The sequence below is a fragment of the Phocoena phocoena genome, chromosome 3 (assembly GCF_963924675.1).
Source record: "Phocoena phocoena chromosome 3, mPhoPho1.1, whole genome shotgun sequence".
NCBI lineage: Eukaryota > Metazoa > Chordata > Mammalia > Artiodactyla > Phocoenidae > Phocoena > Phocoena phocoena.
Genome location: NC_089221.1, coordinates 132,960,119 through 132,978,826, shown reverse-complemented (window position 1 = coordinate 132,978,826; position 18,708 = coordinate 132,960,119). Strand labels below are relative to the sequence as shown.

Below are 18,708 nucleotides of genomic sequence, written 5' to 3'. Positions count from 1 at the left end.
CACAGGTGGACGCGAACCAGTTCCAGGCAGAGCAAATACATTAATAATACTTTTCAACCAGCATACTTCACCACCCCACCAAAAAGCAAAACTGAAAGCCAAAGAACAACCAACCCAAAAATATACTCAAAAACAAAAATTAATTTTGATAATACTGGTTAATAAAATCAAGGTGTCTAGGAATCACTTCCATCATGACTTTAAAAAAAACAACAGAATGAGAGAAGGAGCTTTGGTAGGAGGCTGTGGGTTAACAGAGAAGCTTTAGAATTGGATTTCCTGAGTTGAAATCCTTGCTCCACTGATTCATAAGAATGTGGCTTTGGACAAACTACTTCTCTAAGCCTCAGTTCTTCAATGTGTAAAATGAATGCAACAATAATCACCACCCCAGTGGACTCATCTATGAATTATATTAGATAATGATAATCCATCAAAGCAGCAAAGTGCATGGGGCAGAGCACACACTCTAGTGTGATCATTTAGATACCATTCTGAGCATAGTTGTAATATATTAAATTGATTCTAATCAACCTTGGCTACATTGTCCAAATCCTTCATAAAAAATAATTTTCTAGCTCTTTAGGACTATTTCTAAAGATGCCTTTGAACTACTTGACAATTAAAAGCAATAGCAAGACTTTCTTGGATTTGTATAGTACTGAAGGCATTTCCACATTTATTTTGTTTTCTTTGCAGCACAATCTAGAAAGCTTGTTAATAAAGGTTATCACCTTCTATTTGGCAGGGATGGAAAGATGCTCAGAGAGGTCATCTCATTTGCTACAGTACCATGGTGGTGATTACACTCAAGATTTCATATTCCAAAGCATCTCACTTACCTGCATTGCCACCCCTGCCCCCAACCTTCTGTACTCAGCCAACAGCAAGATAATTTCCCCCAGATTTAGATTCCAGAGAAAGAACAATTCCTTCTTCTTGCAACAGAAACTTACTGGTCGGGACTGGATTTCTTTGGCGTAAAGAGGCTGCAAGAATTCGGAGTCTCCTTCTAGCTTTAGACCTTTTTCTGTGATTCTCAAGTTTCCCATTCCATCCTGAAAGAGAGGCACGGAGATAACATGGAAAATTCGATTAGCCCAAATTTCAAAATACCTTAGGTTTTCAAAAATTGAAACAAAATTATTGCCTTCTTGTTTTCTTTTTTGAGAAGGCAGAATGAGGGGGCTCCAAATGAAGACATGATATACTAGGAGGCATTTTTCAGTGTGATTATGAATAATCCTCTTTGTTCACTTCTTCTGAGAAAATCTATTCCAAGCAATCTTGGAAAACTGAGCAAATTCTCCAAAGAAGCAAAATATAAGTAATGCCCTCTAGTCATTCACCAGCACAGATGAAGGAGGCCCTTTTGACTAGGGAGTGGCGAGAGACTGGAGGCAGATGAGTGGGGAAAAGAGAAAAAGATGATCTCCCAGGTTAAAGTAAAAGATCTGATTTCTGAAACTATGCAGAAATGACAAACTGGCAGCCTGTCGGTCTAATTCAACCTCTGGACATGGTGTCTTTGGCCCACAAAATATTTAAGGAGCCAAATTATTTACTAATATTTTATTATGCAAATATTAAAATACATACCAAAGGATATGAAAATAGAAAGGATAGCAAACACCTAAGTAGTTGTCATTCATCTTTAACAATTATCAATTTATGGCTACTCTTATTTACTATAGCTACTACACCCATCTCCTTTGGTTAAATATAACCATAATGCCATTACCACACCAAAAAAATAAATAAAATAGTTAATAAATATTATCAAATACCCAGTGTCAATGTTCGAATCTCAATAGTTTTCTCTCTATATCGGCTTGTTTGAATCAAGTTCCCTATTGCAACTGGTTGATACGTAAAATACTAGGTCATCTCCTTAAATCTCCTCAGTCAATTTCTCACATCCACACACATAAACATGCTTTATTTGATAAATAAAACATCATTTTTCCAATAGCACTTCCCACAGTTTAGATTTGCTGAACATTCCCATAATTTCATGTCACGTGTTCTCTGTCCCCTGTATTTTGTGTAAGTCAACAGATCAAGAAGCTTGATAAGATTCAGGCTCAGTTTTCTAGAAAGAATACATCCTAGAATGGAATATATTAGTTTTCTATTGCTACCATCACAAATAAACACAAACTCAACAGCTTAAGACAGCACAAGTTTATTATCTGTATGTTAGAAGTCAGACCCAGGGCTCAAAGGGGGAAAATCAAGGTGCCAGCGGGGCTGCTACACTCCTTTCAGGAGGCTCTAAGGCAGAACCTATTTCTTGACATTTTCTGGCTTCTAGAGGCTGCCCACATTCCTGGGCTTGTGGCGCCTTCCATATTCAAGGCAGCAATGGTCGGTTGAATCTTTCTCACATCCAGTCACTCTGACAATGAACCATCTGCCTCCCTCTTTCACTTTTAAGGACCCTTAAATTTCACTGGGAACACCAAGATAATCTCTCTATTTTAAGATCACCTGATTAGCAACCATTATTCCATCAAAACCTTAATTTCCCTTTGCCAAGTAATGTAACATGTTCACGGGTTCTGAGATGAGGACATTGATGTTTTTGGAGTAGGGGGCATTTTTCTGCCTACCACATGCTCGATCAGGATGCACTGAACATCTTTTGCTGTGATATCACCAGCCACTGGTGATCTCTGCCTACAGGATCTGTTATCTCACTAGAGATTTCAAACTGGTGATAAAGTAATTATTTCTTCTTAATTTATTAGCTGGGATATTCTATCAAGAGAAATTGCATGTCATCAACTATATGTTTACCCTAAACTATAGTTTATATAGGAACTTGATAGATGATTGATTTTTCCTCCTTTATTGATTAATAAAGGGTCTTTGGGTCTTTGTTGCTGTGAGTGGGATTTCTCTAGTTGCCTTGAGCGGGGGCTACTCTTTGTTGCGGTGCGCGAGCTTCTCATCGCTGTGGCTTCTCTTGTTGTGGAGCACGGGCTCTAGGTGCGCGGGCTTCGGTAGTTGTGGCTCGCGGTCTCTAGAGGGCAGGCTCAGTAGTTGTGGCGCCTGGGCTTAGTTACTCTGTGGCATGTGGGATCTTTCCAGACCAGGGCTTGAACCCAAGTCCCCTGCGCTGGCAGGCAGATTCTTAACCACTGTGCCACCAGGGAAGCCCTTTTGTTGTTGTTGTTGGGGGGATGGGAGAACGCTTTATCAGAGGAAGTAGAGTGCAGGCAGCAACTCGGGCACTTGGTCTGGACGCAGACCAAGTTGAAGACTTGGTCTTCAACATATTGAACTGGTTACCTAGTATTCTCCAAAGATAACCCATAAGGTTTTCATTTTTAAAAATATCATTATGAACATTTTGATTTGTTCATTCCAGTGCAGTTTTTATTCCTACTGAAGTTCTAACTGTTCTACTCCTGCTCAGTGGGGGCCTCTTCAAGTCCTTTTATTATGACCCAGTAGTCTTTAACAGCCCTCTTGCTTCTGGCACGACAAGAAGTTCCAGGGTTATCTTACACATGTCCTGCCCCAGGCCTGGAACTAGCCATTTCTTATAAGAACTTGGGTTCATTTTAGTGGGAAATGGTACTTAGAGACCACAAGCTGAGAGCTTTGGGTGCTCCTTGCTACTGAATTGGCCCTTGTTTATGTGAACAGAGCTAGAAAATGAATTGTATGTATGTTTTAAATGGAATATACCATAAGTTCACATGAAATTTCAATTCAGACTCAGGCCTTGAAGGTTTTCATTTAGCCTCATGGATCTTACAATGTTATTACCTTTCTTCCATACCAAAAAATCCCTGTTTTTAATAACACCAATATGACTACTCATTTGATTTAACCCACAAGACGCAAAGAGCAGTGTCAGAAAAACCAATGCCACTACCATACTAACAGTATGATTAAGAAAAACAATTTAAAATTTGTCTTTAAAAAAAAATCTTGAGTATGTACTATTAGGAAGGTATAGTCAAATGGCTGAGTTTTAAAGTCATTTGAAATAATTCTGTTCTGAATGGTCATGCCACCAACCTCATATCCAGTTAGGTTCAATTGTTTCATCCACCCCCTCCCCACCACTTCAGTGTTTCATGACTCCTTTTTTAAAGTCTTATGTTTTGTTATAAGTTTGCAAACTATTTAGATGGAACCAAAGTCAAATCTATAAAACAAGATATATTCAACAAAGTCTAGATTCTGTCCTTGTTTCCCCATGTTTTTTAAAAAATTAATTAATTTATTTTTGGGGTCTGCGTTGCTGTGTGCGGGCTTTCTCTAGTTGTGGCGAGCAGGGGCTACTCTTCGTTGCGGTGTGTGGGCTTCTCATCGTGGTGGCTTCTCTTGTTGCAGAGCACGGGCTCTAGGCACGTGGGCTTCAGTAGTTGTGGTGCGCGGGCTCAGTAGTTGTGGCTTGCGGGCTCTAGAGCGCAGGCTCAGTAGTTGTGGCGCACGGGCTTAGTTGCTCCGTGGCATGTGGGGTCTTCCTTGACCAGGACTCGAACCTGGGTCCCCTGCACTGGCAGGAAGATTCTTAACCACTGCACCACCAGGGAAGTCCCATCCCCATGTTTTTTCTTCTCCAAATAAGGGTGTGTGTTTGTGTGTGTGTGTGTGTGTGTGTGCGTATCTGTATCAGTAAGGGTTCTCCAGAGAAACAGAGCTAATAATATGTCTGTGTATGTATGTATGTACACACACATGCATGCACACACATTTATTCATTCATTTTACGCAAGTGGCTTAGGAAATTAGGGAGGCTGACAAATCCCCAGATCTGCAGTCAGCAAGCTGGGGAATCAGTTTAATTAAATGAATCATATATTATATATATATGTGTGTATATATATATGATCTAAAATATATATAAATATATAAAGCAATATAAAATATAATAAATATATAAAATACATTAAAAAATTTATTCCTACATTTTCCCCAAAACATTTGAAACTGAAAAGATCTGAATGAAAAATCCAGGCTTTCAGCATCTCATGACAACTGAAAGCCACGGTCAGTCTGAGCCTGCCTTCTCACATGGCCGCCATTGGCTGGAGGTAAGTAGCACCCTGAACCATATGCTCTCCAGCTCACCACAGTTTTCACCCAGCCTATTTCACTAATCTACATTTTCTCAGACTCCTGAAGCTTCTCACTTGAGTCTATCATGTCTTCTCTCCAGCACTGCCATGTGCTCTGTACCTCAATACATTCAGTACAGACACAACATGGCTGGGGCGGGGGAGGGGCTTTGAATGACCAAGTGGAGAATGAGCATTTTCCTCCATTTTTCCTTTATAACAGCACTTCAGCCTACGGATGAGAACAGAACTTTCCAGTCAATATTGTTGTTTCATGGATAGCAGGCCATCTATATATTTCTATTTTTGTTACTTGTGGGGACATTTCTGCCAAGAGAGCCCTAAACTGGGCATTTAAACCTAGTGTGAGGGGCAGTATGCTGGAGGGCATGTCCATATCACACTAGCAGCAGGTAGTACCCACAACAGTGGGAAAAATATTCACCCAGCACCCCCCCCACACACAAAGGCTATATCAATTATTATGTTTTGGGTTATTCTTGATGATTTCCATTAGTTGGACCAGCAGATCTTTCCACAGAAATGTAACAAAGAAGAACAAACTTGACTACATATCGAATCTACTCCTTTAGCTCTAACCCTTGTGCTCTGTTGCCTGTGCTTAGTCCTGCTGGCTCTGCACCTTTGTAAAAGAATGTTGCCTATAGCCTGAAATATATGGGATAGCCCATTCTCAAGGCTCTGATCTCTAAAGCTATAACACTTTTCCATTCTTATAAAAAGTTACAGAACAGAAAATAACAAGTGTCTTGAGAGAGCTGTATAGGAACATTGTGACCAGACCCACATGGACAGCTGCAAGGACAAAGGATTCCTGCATCAAAGAGTTTGCAACAAGCAGCCACACTCCCTTCTCTTTTAGTATAAAATAAGCTTGCATTTTAACTCAGGTAAGAGGGTTCTTTGGGACGCTAGTCCACCATCTTTGACTGGCTTTCCAAATAAAGTCACTATTTCTTGCCCCAACAACTCCTCTCTCAATTTCTTGGCCTATCGTGTGGTGGCAGTACAAGCTTGGACTCAGTAACAGAAACACATCCTACTTACATCTATAAGTAAACTAAACTGGTTTATTTTTTGTGATGTGTGTTTATCAAACAAACAAGAACCCCTAAATTTTTTAAATAAAAGATTATATTTGGGGTAATTAGCAACCTGATTTCAAATAAATCTCCTTCCCCTCTTACAGTACACACATGAATCCCCGATTCTTAGTATTTATTGATGACTTAACTATGTGCTGATTACGTACTATATTCTGTGCTTTTCATGCTTTCATCTCATTTTCTTTATTGTTACTGAAACTACCATGCTACTTCTTGAATTTAATCGTAAGGAAATAATCATATAAACGTGGAAGTATCTGCCTATAGAGTTGTTCATCACCGTGTCATTTTATAGAATAAAAAAAATGAAAACTTAGGACCTAAAAGTTTCATGTAGAAAGGGTAAATATGCTATAATGGAATATGATATAGCTTTTGCAGAGGAACATTTAAGAACATAGGTGAATATTCATAATCCATTATTAAGTGAAAAAAACAATTAACAAATGAATATATATGTATATGTCATGGCACTCTTACATAACTATATATACATATTCATATACATACTCACATACAATCATACACGCACTTAACAGGAAAAATTCTAAAGGAAATTTCCTAGGAGAAAAATTCTACAAAAACATAATCTTAAATGTTACGGTTAACTATTTTTGCATGCCTAAAATATGAGTGCTTTTTATTTTCTTCTTTTTGCTTTATCTGTACTTTATAATTTTCTATAATCACCTTTTATATTTTAAAAAGTTATAAAACATTTTCACTGATTTCTTTTAAAAATCAACCTTTATCAAAAATCTAAATTATGTCATATACTAAATGCTATACTTATATTATCTCATGTCATCTCCTCAATGATCCTATGAGATACTCATTATTTTCCTTATTTTACACATGAGAAAATTTACTGGTAAGTAACTCAATTATACAGCTAGTTAATGACAGAATCAGAAATTTAAACCCAACACTTTCTAATTCAGACTATATACTCTTACTCATTATTCTAACCCAATCTAATGTATGCAAAAATAATATATTTAAGCTACCTGCTGTATTTCTTTCTTTTTTTTTTTTATCATCTTTATTGGGGTATAATTGCTTTACAATGGTGTGTTAGTCTCTGCTTTATAACAAAGTGAATCAGCCATACATATACATATGTTCCCATATGTCTTCCTACCTGCTGTATTTCTTAATGCCACTTTGATTTTCACTTATTTGGTCAGTGTGCTCAGCGATTACAGAGAGGATGATCTCTAACCCCAAGACTAACTCCATCCATTCTTATGGTCAAACACCTTTGTCCCACCTTCCCAGAGTCTAAAGGCTTTTTATTACAACCCAATTGCCTCCCATGCCCGGGACCATGAGCAGAATGAATCACCTGCTATTTCTGGAAAGCCGACTGTGTGCTTAAGTACGTGCTGTGAACCATGGGGAGGGAGAAAGAGGGACGGTCCCTCCAGCCTGTCCTCTGAGCTGTTTGTAACACAGGTGGCAGATAGCCAATAATAATCAAGGCGATACAAGCAGCAACATTTGAGAAATGCTCATCTAATCCAACAGTCAATTAACTCCTTTGTAATAGTAATTTAACCTTTGCTTCAAAACCATTTTTTTAAGAAACTCACTACCAATTTACCAGATGCCTTTCATTTCTTCCATTTATAGACTCTTTCCACTCTTGTGCCTCATCACTTCATTTTTCCACTTTCCGTCCCAGCCCCTAGGTCTGCCCAAAGTATGTGGTGGGAAAGGTCTTTCAAATAGTGTCAGTTATTATGATTAGCCTCTATTTCCAAAATATAATATAATGCAGACTAGAGTAGCCAACTAAATATGTTCTTACATTAGAATCTCTTTTATAGCTCTGGAACAATCACACACTGGATTGTATTCACATTGAAACAGCTTGAGAACAGCCTTATTTGAAACGATTCCACCTTTAAGTGCATAAGAAGCTGTGGGTATTATTAAGATAGTAGTTTTAGGTCAGTTTTGAAACTTCCCTCCCAGTAAGATGCAGAAGAGGCATTTAGAAGATTCACAGTCATTCCCAAGGTAATTAGAAAGAAACAGACCATGTTTTTCTCTTCAAATGGTAAAATTTTACTCTTCAAGGCAAGCATGAAGACTAGCAGCTGGCTTGACTGAGCCAGCACTGTTCAGCCAATGGTCCCAAAGTCTACAAAGTACACTTGGGACAGAAGTGGGAAACCAGGGACCCACTGTCATCCCAGTGAGGGCAGGATCTCTGCTGTCCTGTATAGTGCCTACCCCCAGCCCAGCACACAGGAGTTTTCACATACATACAAGGAGCAAATCCCATTATTTTGCAAGGCCAAAGTTAGAGGGATCCCCTGTAAGGTCTTCTGGGGGAGACAGGGCCTGGGGGCGGGGGCAGGGGCAGAGGTGGGTGGAATCTAGGGAATTCCACACTCTGGGCTGGTCCAAGGATGATGGCATTTGCTCTTTATTCTTTATCTGGGCCAGACTGTCTGGTTAGTTGTTTCAAATGGCCAGTTTTATGCAAGATGAGTCTAGAATAAATAGAGATTTCAGAGTGGCAGGACGATAGACTGAAATATTAATTTGTTTCTTTCTTCATATCTCTCAGGCCGGACCCCAGCCCCTTCCATCACCATTTCAAATAGGTTTTTGGGCTTTGTGGCTTAGAGATTTTGAGAGCAAAGAAGCAGAGGCAGCCTGAAAGCCATGAGGTTTCTTATCTTTTGTGAAAGGTAACTCTCATTAAATGGACTGTGCCAGGCATGTAGGGCAGGAAGTCAAGAAGAAGAGGAGCTATATTTCAACTGGGGATGCACAAGAGACCTGTGGTTACCATGAGTTCTAGACACTACTGCCCTGCCAGTGTCCCTAGGAGGGGTTAGGACCACAGAGGGAAATGGCTGCAGGGCTCCAGCCTCTCCAAATTTTTCCTTTTCCAGGAGTGGCAGAGAGATCCCTTTTCTAGACCTAAAGGGACCACAGGTCTCCCAGCCATTGCCAATGAGAGACAGTGACTACCGCTCCCAAGGGCCTTCCCATTAGTGCTGGGCAAAACACTGAGGCGTCCAAAAAATCCTGAGTGCTGTGGGATGCCCTGCTGGCCCTTGTGGGATAAGGCTGAGAATGAGTATTATGTTCATTTAAAGAAAGTGTTATTTCTTCCTCCTCTCATTTTCCTGCTGCATCAGCATGGAACAGGTTTTTAATTCCATCAGCATATTTTCAAGCTTGAAGTAATGCCAGGTTCTATTTTAGTAAGCAGGTCTCAACATGAGCTCTTGCTGGAGCAGTTTCAACGGAAGGCATTACTTGGTTTTGATCAGAGTGAAACAACTGTATCTATACACAGACTGCTTTAGCAGGTAAGCTTCAGAAGGGATGGGATTTTTGTTGGCTATACTCTCAGCTCCTACAACATTGCCTGGCTCATACTACGTGCTCAGCAAATAATTGTGAAGTGTTAGAATGTCTTCATTCCAAATAAAGCTGCATTTTCAAAGGGGTACCTGTGGGAATTACAAAGATGTTAAAACCTAGATCCAGCCCTTGAGCGGATTCCAAAATATTACAGCAAGTGTTCTCAACCAGGGTGATATAGTCCCCCCACGGGTGAAAACTGGTGATTGGGGGAGGGTGAAAAAAAATCGTACTCTTTTTGTGTATAAAGCACAAGTATGCTTCTGTATAGAGTACATACACAGCATATTTGGAGAATTAAAATTTCATGGCAGGGGTGTGGACCAATTAGGGGAAAAATGTTCTAAAAATGCTCTCAGGGGAAGGGGTGGCAATAATGAAAAAAAAGAAGTTGAGAAATATTCCATCAGAATGTTATAGATTTTGAGACTGCTCCAACTTTTCTATACTAAAGGTCTTTAATCTATAAATAGGCACCTCCGCCATTCCCATATTGAACCATTGTCTCTGTAGCTCCTCAGCATGGTAGCAGCACAGGTAAAGAGCAACCTCCTTAACGTAATATTTAACACCTCCTTCACCTGGCACCTGCCACTTCTCCAGCCTCGTTTCTTGTCAGTCTCCCCTCACTCTGTCACAAAGCAGGCTAGCAGTTTCCCCAAATCCTTTCCCATTTTGAGTCTTCACAAATGTCCCTCCCTTGGCCAGCAATGCTCTTCCCAACTTTTCTGGCCCTTTCTCCAGTCCTTTGGTTCTGGTCAGATGTCTTTTATGGGTCTGGGGTCCTTCTCTGAGGTGTCCTCACACTTTACGAGCACCTCTGTCATAGCATTTATCACATGGCAGTACAACGATCCACTGACATCCGTGTCCTTCCTCTCGACTTCAAATTCCTTGAGATGAGGGATAGTGCATCACTTATTATTCAACCTTGCGGGCCAAGTACACTAACTGTAACTAAGTGTCTGAGTGTAAGAGCAAAAAAGCAATAAGCTAGAGATTGTTCAGAAAGTGTAACTTAATGCAAATTAAAAACAATGATACAGCTACCATTTCCATAAGCACTAGGCAGAGCACTTGACTGACACATCCATGAATCCTCATGGTAACTCTAGAGGGTAGGCACTGGTAGCCCCATTCCACAGTTGAGAAAATTGCTGTTCGGACACCCCGATGGTCTAACTGCAAAACTTAAGTCCTTCACTACCACACTCCATGCTGCACAGTTAAGCTACAACCGTTTGCCCAGCCCTGTGTTACATGTGAAGTGACAAGGAATGAAGATAGAATCCCTGCCTTCTAGGAGCTTCTCATCTAAAGGACAAAACACGAGTAACACACACAGTGGCAAGGATGTGGAGATACAGGAACTCTCATATAGCACTACTGGGAACACAGCGTGGTGCAGGCACTTTGAGAAAGGGTTTGTTGAAAAGTTAAACACAGAGTTACCATATGACTCAGAAACTCCACTCTTAGCTATCTGCTCAAGATAAATAAAAACCTATGCTCACGCAAAGACTTGAATATAAGTGTCCGTTATAGCAACATTCTTAATAGCCAAAAAGCAAAAACAACCCAGATGCCCACCAACTGGGGAATATACAAAATATTCTGTATTTGTGCAATGGAATACTATTTAGCAATAAAAACGAAACAAAATGATCCATGCTGCGACACAGATAAACCTCAAAAACATTATGCTAAGTGAACGAAGCCAGACACAAAAAGCCACTATTGTAGGAGTCTGCTTGTATATAATGTCCAGCGAGGCAAACTGATAGAGGTAGAAAGTAGATTAGTGGTAGTCTTGGATTAGGAGTGAGGAGTGACTGTAAAAAGGCCTAAGGAATTTTACTGAGATGACAGAACTGCTCAAAAGTTGGAATGTGGTGATAGTGGCCAAACCAGTAAATCTACCAAAAATCAGTGAAATCACACTTACAAGTGTGAATCTTAAAGTGTGTAAATTTAAGCTTAACAAGTTTGTTTTTTTAAAAAAAAGAGTAATAGACATGCACTGATGTCCCCAGAAAAGAGAAATCCAGTTCAGGAGACATGACATTATGTGCTTTGGAATTCCTGAAATCAGTAAAGACGATGGGTTCAGAGATGTGTGCTGGGGGAAGAGGTAGCAGGTTGGAGAGGGACCTGGTAAGAGACAACTCTATTATTTGTCCATGCCTGGTGTGGAGTGATAAGAGGAGGATGCTGGCAAGCGTTCTGTTCCCATCAAGGACCACGCCTGGGGAAGGAGTAGTGTGAAGGAAGACAGAGCTGCGTTAGACCCAGGAAGTCTTTTGTGATCAAGTCAACTACACTGAGGGATAGTTTAGGAAGGTAACTACTCATCTTTTCCAGGGAGCATTAAAAATCGGGCCATCATCAGAGCTGGGTGACAATACAACAGTAAGGACCAGATGAGCCCTCAGTGTCTGGGTCACAGCTTCTGATCCTTTGTGTCAGTTGTTGTATAATCTCAACTTTATTCATATGTTCATCCTTTTACCACTGATGTCAACTTATATAGTTTTTCTTTCTTCTTATTATTACTTCCCAGTTATCACAAAGCTAAAGCTCAAAGATTGGTTAGAATAGAGCGTGTGTGTGTGTGTGTGTGTGTGTGTGTGTCTGTGTGTCTGTGGGTGTGAGAAACGGGGGGGATATAAGACACATGTATCTTGTCAGATTGCTTTGCTGCCTCAGTGGGTGAGAATTGTGATTTCTCCCTTATGTTTTATAACATCTCATAAAGTTGCTTTTAATGACTTATAGATCCAAGGCCATGGTATTTGAAGCATTCTATATTTCCTGGATGCCAGTAGTTAATATATGGATGGGCATTTTTAGCTCTATAATTTTCCTGGGGATGAGTCAGTTGGCCCAAGAGGGGGAATTCCTCCCCCACACATACACACAGGGAATAAGCCTAATTCTCTATTTCTAAATGATTTTATTCCTACTTGTCCTTTAGGGCATATCTCTCAGTTTCTTTGAGAAGTCTTCCTTGCTATTCCTCAATCCTTTAGAAACTACCTTTCCTCAGTAACTGGAACACACAGATACATACACACAGCATATGGTATACTGGCTAAGAATATGAATTCTAGAATCAGATTGCATAGTTAGAATTCTGGCTTGACCACTGAATTTGCTGGTACCCTTTCTAAGTCTCAGTCTCCTTATATGAACACTTAGAAGATAACTGTACCTTCTAAATAGAGGATTAAATCAGACAATTCCTGTGTATCCATCAAAAGAGGTTAGGTTATACCATGGTAACAACAACAAAATCCCAGTGGCTTCAAATTATAAAGATTTCTTTCTCATTCAAGCTACACGTCCACATTAGTTTAATGGTGAAGTCAATGAGGGATATAGGCTGACAGAGCAGCCACCGCTTTGAACACTCTGCTGCTCTCTATGTCTTCGGGCCCATGTATGACTATATCTCCCAACACGCTTATGAGGGGTTTGCCCACGAGATATGCTGTAGCTTGTGAAATGTGGGCATAAGTCAATTCGGAGCAGATGCTGTAACAGCCAGGGCATGCTCCACCATGCTCTCTTATTATTATTTTTCCCTCTCTCTCTAGATTGCAAGCTTCTAGCAGCAGGAATACTACCTTAGCTGTCTTATGATCCCAATTACCTGTCATAATCCCTGACACAGAGTAGGTAGACAGTAAATTTTGACTGACTAGATAAAAACTCTTCTGTCAGCTGTCAAGAACTGCAAGTAAGATTACAAATGAAGTCAAGTCTGGCTGAAAAGTCAATAAGCCCTGGGTAGCACTCACCCAGGTTAGTACTGTGCTTGCTGGCCATCTAGGAAAACAGCGAGATCAACATGGGGATTGCTGTGTACCTGGAGACATGGGTTAAAGATTGCCCTTAAAGAATGTTTGCAAGGAAATGTAAGCACATTCCATGGAATCGTGAGAAGAGCACAGCACCTGGGCTTAGCCTTGACCCTTCCACTAGTCCTCAGTGCAGACTTGGATAAGCCTAGCCGTTCTGCATCTGTTTCCTCCCACTTCATGATGGGTAGATGGACAGTATGATCATTAAGGTCTTGTCCACTTTAAAAAGTCTTATTCTATGATGCACAGGAAGAGGATGCTCTCTGGACTACAAATCACAGCTGTCACTGGGAACCAGTGTCCGAAACCCAGAGAGGCTGCAATTAGCGTGTCTTGTGTGACTTGCAGTTCTGCTAGACATTCTTGCAAACACTCTTACAAATCGCTCCAAATGTACACCCAGATTCGGGGAGGATTTGGGCATAAAAACCAATGCCAGCACACTGTTCTGAAACAGAAACTGGTAAGGAACCTTTAAAAAGAGACATCGTCAGAGAATTTATCGATTGACGGGAAGAAAAAGAGAGATGGATAATCAAGTACCAGTTGCTACATCCCCTGTCCCAGGTGAAAAATGTGAGCTTATGAAGCCTGAGCTACTGTTGATAAAGGAGGGGACTCATTTATCTTAAGCAGACACATAAAGGAAAATAAGTGAAATATGATTAGACCTACGTCAAGCATTCGGATTAAACGCCTACCGCGGCAATCCCTGCTGCTCCGTGAGCACTCCTCGCCAGTAAAGCCTGATTAAGACACTGGCCTGAGCGATATTAAAAACACATGCTGTGGGCTTCCCTGGTGGCGCCGTGGTTGAGAGTCCGCCTGCCGATGCAGGGGACACGGGTTCGTGCCCCGGTGCGGGAGGATCCCACATGCTGCGGAGCGGCTGCGCCCGTGAGCCATGGCCGCTGAGCCTGCGTGTCCGGAGCCTGTGCTCCGCAGTGGGAGAGGTCACAACAGTGAGAGGCCTGCATACCGCACAAACAAAAGCAAAAACAAAATCCACATGCTGTGAAAATCCCTTCCAAAATAGATCCTTTCACCAGGGTATACACCCTGAGGGAGGTACCTGTACTGCCTTCCCTCTATTTTCATTAGGACAAGTTGTCAGTTGTACACGACGGTGTCTTTTATGAGACTTCAAGTTATAGCTTCAAAGAGTCCAGTGCCTTTTTGATACTTGTGAGAAAGCTTTCGAGGGATAAGTTCAGAAACAGGAAGGCTAATACGTGCTGTCCCGGCACTAGAGCTGTGTTACCTATCAATTTGGCCCTTCTGTTCAACCTTTCATGTCTGAATCAGCCTTCCAAAGGATGGCAGCGGATGTATTCCTAGTCTTCCAGATATGTGGCCAGTTTCCACAATTACCCTTTACTTTAAGGAGAAGCAGCAGTCATCCAGGGGTGGTGTCTCTGGCTACTTCCCTTGCGTGCACCCCTAAGGCCTAATATTCTTCCCACGTTTCATGTACGTGTTCTCAAAACAGTGGAACAACTGAATACAGCATAGGGAATCGCTGAACGCTCAGAGAATCCTGTCTGCTCAGTCAACAAAGGCTGCACTTTTCTTTTTACTCAGAGGACTACACAAGCCAGAGCTATGAAGTACTGTGAAGAGGAAAGAGGCAGCACAAGATAGTAGAGGGTGAGGAGGGAGGGGAATGCAAATTTTCAATAGGAGGTCCAAGATGTCTCTGAGAAAAAACCCAAATGAAGTGAGGGAGCCAGCCATGGGAAGATCTGAGGATAGAGAGAATGAGACTGGCAAGTTGAGGAACACCAAGAAAGCCACTATGACTATGGTGGAGTCATACTTACCTCTACATAAGATGGAGAGAAGTAGGAACTGAATCCACACAGGTTGGAAGGGACCAGATCTTACAGAAGATGCCACTAAGGAGTCTGGATACTTATTCTTTATCTGATCAGTGCCAAAGGATGTATTAAGGAAGGAATGTTTGGGAACTTATATTTTAATTTAGATAAATTCCAACAAGACGTCCATGAAAGGACTAGACACAACTTTGATGAATTCGCTACCTCAAATTAGTTTCAAACTTTTTCTTAAAAAAGAACTTGCTGATAATAGATTCTGTGATTTTTATACAACTTAAATCATTTTTTTTCTTGGAATGTACTCCCCAGTTTCTTTGCCTAGACAAATTCAGAGATCACAGTGATAAAGACCATGAGTTTCAGAATCAGAAAGACCCACTGTTGAGTTCAGGTCCCATCACTTATTAGTCAACAGACCTTCCCTGAACTTTTTACATCCGTATAATAAGGATCACGTTATCCCTCCTTAAGGACTGTGTGTGTGTATTTGATATGCTTAATCACAGAGCCTGGAACACTGTAAAATACTCAACACCACCCTATACTGAACCATGCATCACCCAATCCCTTGGCTCCCACATCCATCCCCTCCTTCCTTCCTTTTCCTGACTGCCTTCTCTGATTTCCTATGGCAGCCACACTCTTCAACACACAATTTCACTTACTTGATTTGGTATGTTTGGAGAGGCTTGGGTAAGAGGAGGAGAAAGAGGGTCAATAATGGAGCTGCCAGTGTCGAGAGGATGGAGAATGAAGGAGACAAGGGGCAGTTATGAAGAAGCTAAAGGAGTCTGCCACTAAATTTGTCTCATACAGTTCCTAGTACAAAGTGAAGGATTAGAGCTCACCCAACATCTTGAAGCTAGTAATCCAGGAGGAAAGGAAAGGAGGAAGGATGTTTTAGGGTTTGCCAAAACTGAGTCTGCCTTCCTCTCTGGTCAAGAAAGTACTTTAATAATTTCAACTGTAAAGAATTGAATCATCAAATCTTAAGGGGCTGAAGCAGGTTAAAGGGATTTTATTTACCTGTTATTCCCTTTTAATTACCATGCCAGTATTACTCACACCCCCATCCATCCCTTAAGAAGGGTATCTTGAATAGTCCGAGCAGTTTCAGAGACCCAGAATCGGGGTAATTCTCTGGGCAAGAAGAGCAGACAGCAGAACAGATTAAAAACCCATCGCAAACCCAATCACAACCATTTTTTAAACCTCATTTGGGATAGTAGTTGTGATGGTTAATTTTATGTGTCACCTTGACTGGGCAACAGGGTGACCAGATATGTGGTCAAACACTACTCTGGGTGTGTTTGTGAGAGTGTTTCTGGATGAGATTAACATTTGAATAGGTAGACCTAGTAAAGCAGATTTCCCTCCCTAACGTGGGCAGCCCCGCTCCAATCAGTTGAAGGCCTGAATAGCACAAAAGAGCTGACTATTTCTCTAGTAAGTGGGAATTTTTCCACATTTAAACTGAAGCATGGCTCTTCTTAGATCCGGAGCCTTCTGGCCTTCGGACTGGAAGCACATTATTGGTGCTCCTGCGTTTCCAGCTTGCCAACTGCAGACCTTGAGACAGGTCAGCCTCCATAATCACATGAGCCAATTCCTTATTATCAATCTCGTTATACGTATCTATGTTCACACATCCTATTCGTCCTGTTTCTCAGGAGAATCTTGGCTAATAATAGAGAAGTGTATCCCCAAATTCAGTTTATAGAAAGATAAGTGTATCAAAAAAGCAAGTGAGCATGACTCTGAATTAAAAGAAACTTTCAAAAAGGATCCATCCACATTACATAATCTCCACAGCCACCACACACGCCCTAAAGATGTGACCACACCACGCTCTTGGAGAGACGTAAGACTTTCTTAGCCCTTGCCTGGGAACAACAGTTACCACTGTCATAGACTGTTAATCACTTCTGCTTCCCATGAGAGGGAAGCCCCATTATATAACAGTATTAAGAGTTATCAGGTACCCAGTTAGAACTTCACTTTGGCTCTCTCCCAGAGTACGATGCCAGGTTTAAGATTCTAATGTGAAAGGGAAAGAATGGGCTGTGTCACAACTACAAACAGCTTATGGTAATCTTGACCTTGATGGGAATTCTGGGCTATCACAGGTACTGGGAAATTAACCCCTTAACAGAACGTAACCTTATGGGGAATAGTTCCGTAAGAGTTTATAATTACTGCAGCCAACTAGAAGTAGGGTGCTTCCTCACGTTCTGTTTTTGTTCTATGCGCTTATAGAAGGATCTTGAGAGATTTGCCTTTATTTTATTCATGGCTCTCTCTAAGACATTTGGGTATAAGGAAGACATAGAAAAAAAGATTCACTCTTTCCTATATTCTCTACAGCCCAAGTATGTCAGAGAGGTTAACAAGCAAGAGAGCGCCTTCTCTTATACTCAAAACATGGCAGAACAAAAGAGATGCATAAAATACGAATAGAAAGAACACAGTATCTCTCAGGCCATGTTCAACAGGTATAGCAGAGGAGACATCAAGTTAACGAGAAACCATTCGTCTAAAGAGCTCTTGTTCCTCAGGAACAACAGATATATGCATTACGGTAACACTTATTGCACTTGTAAAACTCTGTATTAGGAACATGTTTTTTTCCTAAAGGTTACGTGACAGATACTCCTCATTCACTTTCCTCACACTTTCAATTCTGGCTCAAATCCAATTATTCAAGAGATATGAACTGGCCAGTGGGAACACTTCCATCAACAATTTCAGAATTAAAATCTAATTTAACCAAGATGACCCCTGGTAATTTCCAAACTCAGGTAAAAGGAACCCCTTCAACATAAACCAACTTGTGTTATTCATTCCATCCAGAGTGTGCTAGGAAAATTCTCCCACCATTTTTTATCATCTAAGCCACCATTTTTTTAAATCATATAATACCTTATAATGGGCGAGCTCTAAAAAAAAAAAAGAGTATACTGTGCCACCATAACTAATATATGTCTGAGAATGAGATCTAGTCCAGGAACATACAAAAGCCATTTCAGAGTGGTTGAATAAGAGGGAACGTGAATAGCTTGAAAAAATACACAGCCTAACAAGTAATCATGCAATGAAGATGTTAGGTTAGGGAGTAACAATATTTTCTTTCTTAACTTCAGATTTTATTTATTTTTTAACATCTTTTTTGGAGTATAATTGCTTTGCAATGGTGTGTTAGTCTCTGCTGCATAAAAAAGTGAATCAGCTATACATATACATACATCACCATATCGCCTCCCTCCTGTGTCTCCCTCCCACCCTCCCTACCCCACCCCTCTAGGTGGTCACAAAGCACTGAGCTGTTCTCCCTGTGCTATGCAGCTGCTTCCCACTAGCTATCTATTCTACATTTGGTAGTGTACACATGTCCATGTCACTCTCTCACTTCATCCCA

General features: G+C 40.9%; 1 protein-coding gene across 1 annotated transcript in view; it reads right to left on the bottom strand.

The window, feature by feature from the left end:
- The window catches only part of SGCD (sarcoglycan delta), a 409,632-nt gene that overhangs the window by 217,417 nt on the left and 173,507 nt on the right, over positions 1 to 18,708 (bottom strand). The window contains exon 3 of the mRNA XM_065873387.1: positions 957 to 1,058. Within this exon, the coding sequence (XP_065729459.1) occupies positions 957 to 1,058 (102 nt within the window). The remainder of the gene's footprint in view (positions 1 to 956; positions 1,059 to 18,708) is intronic.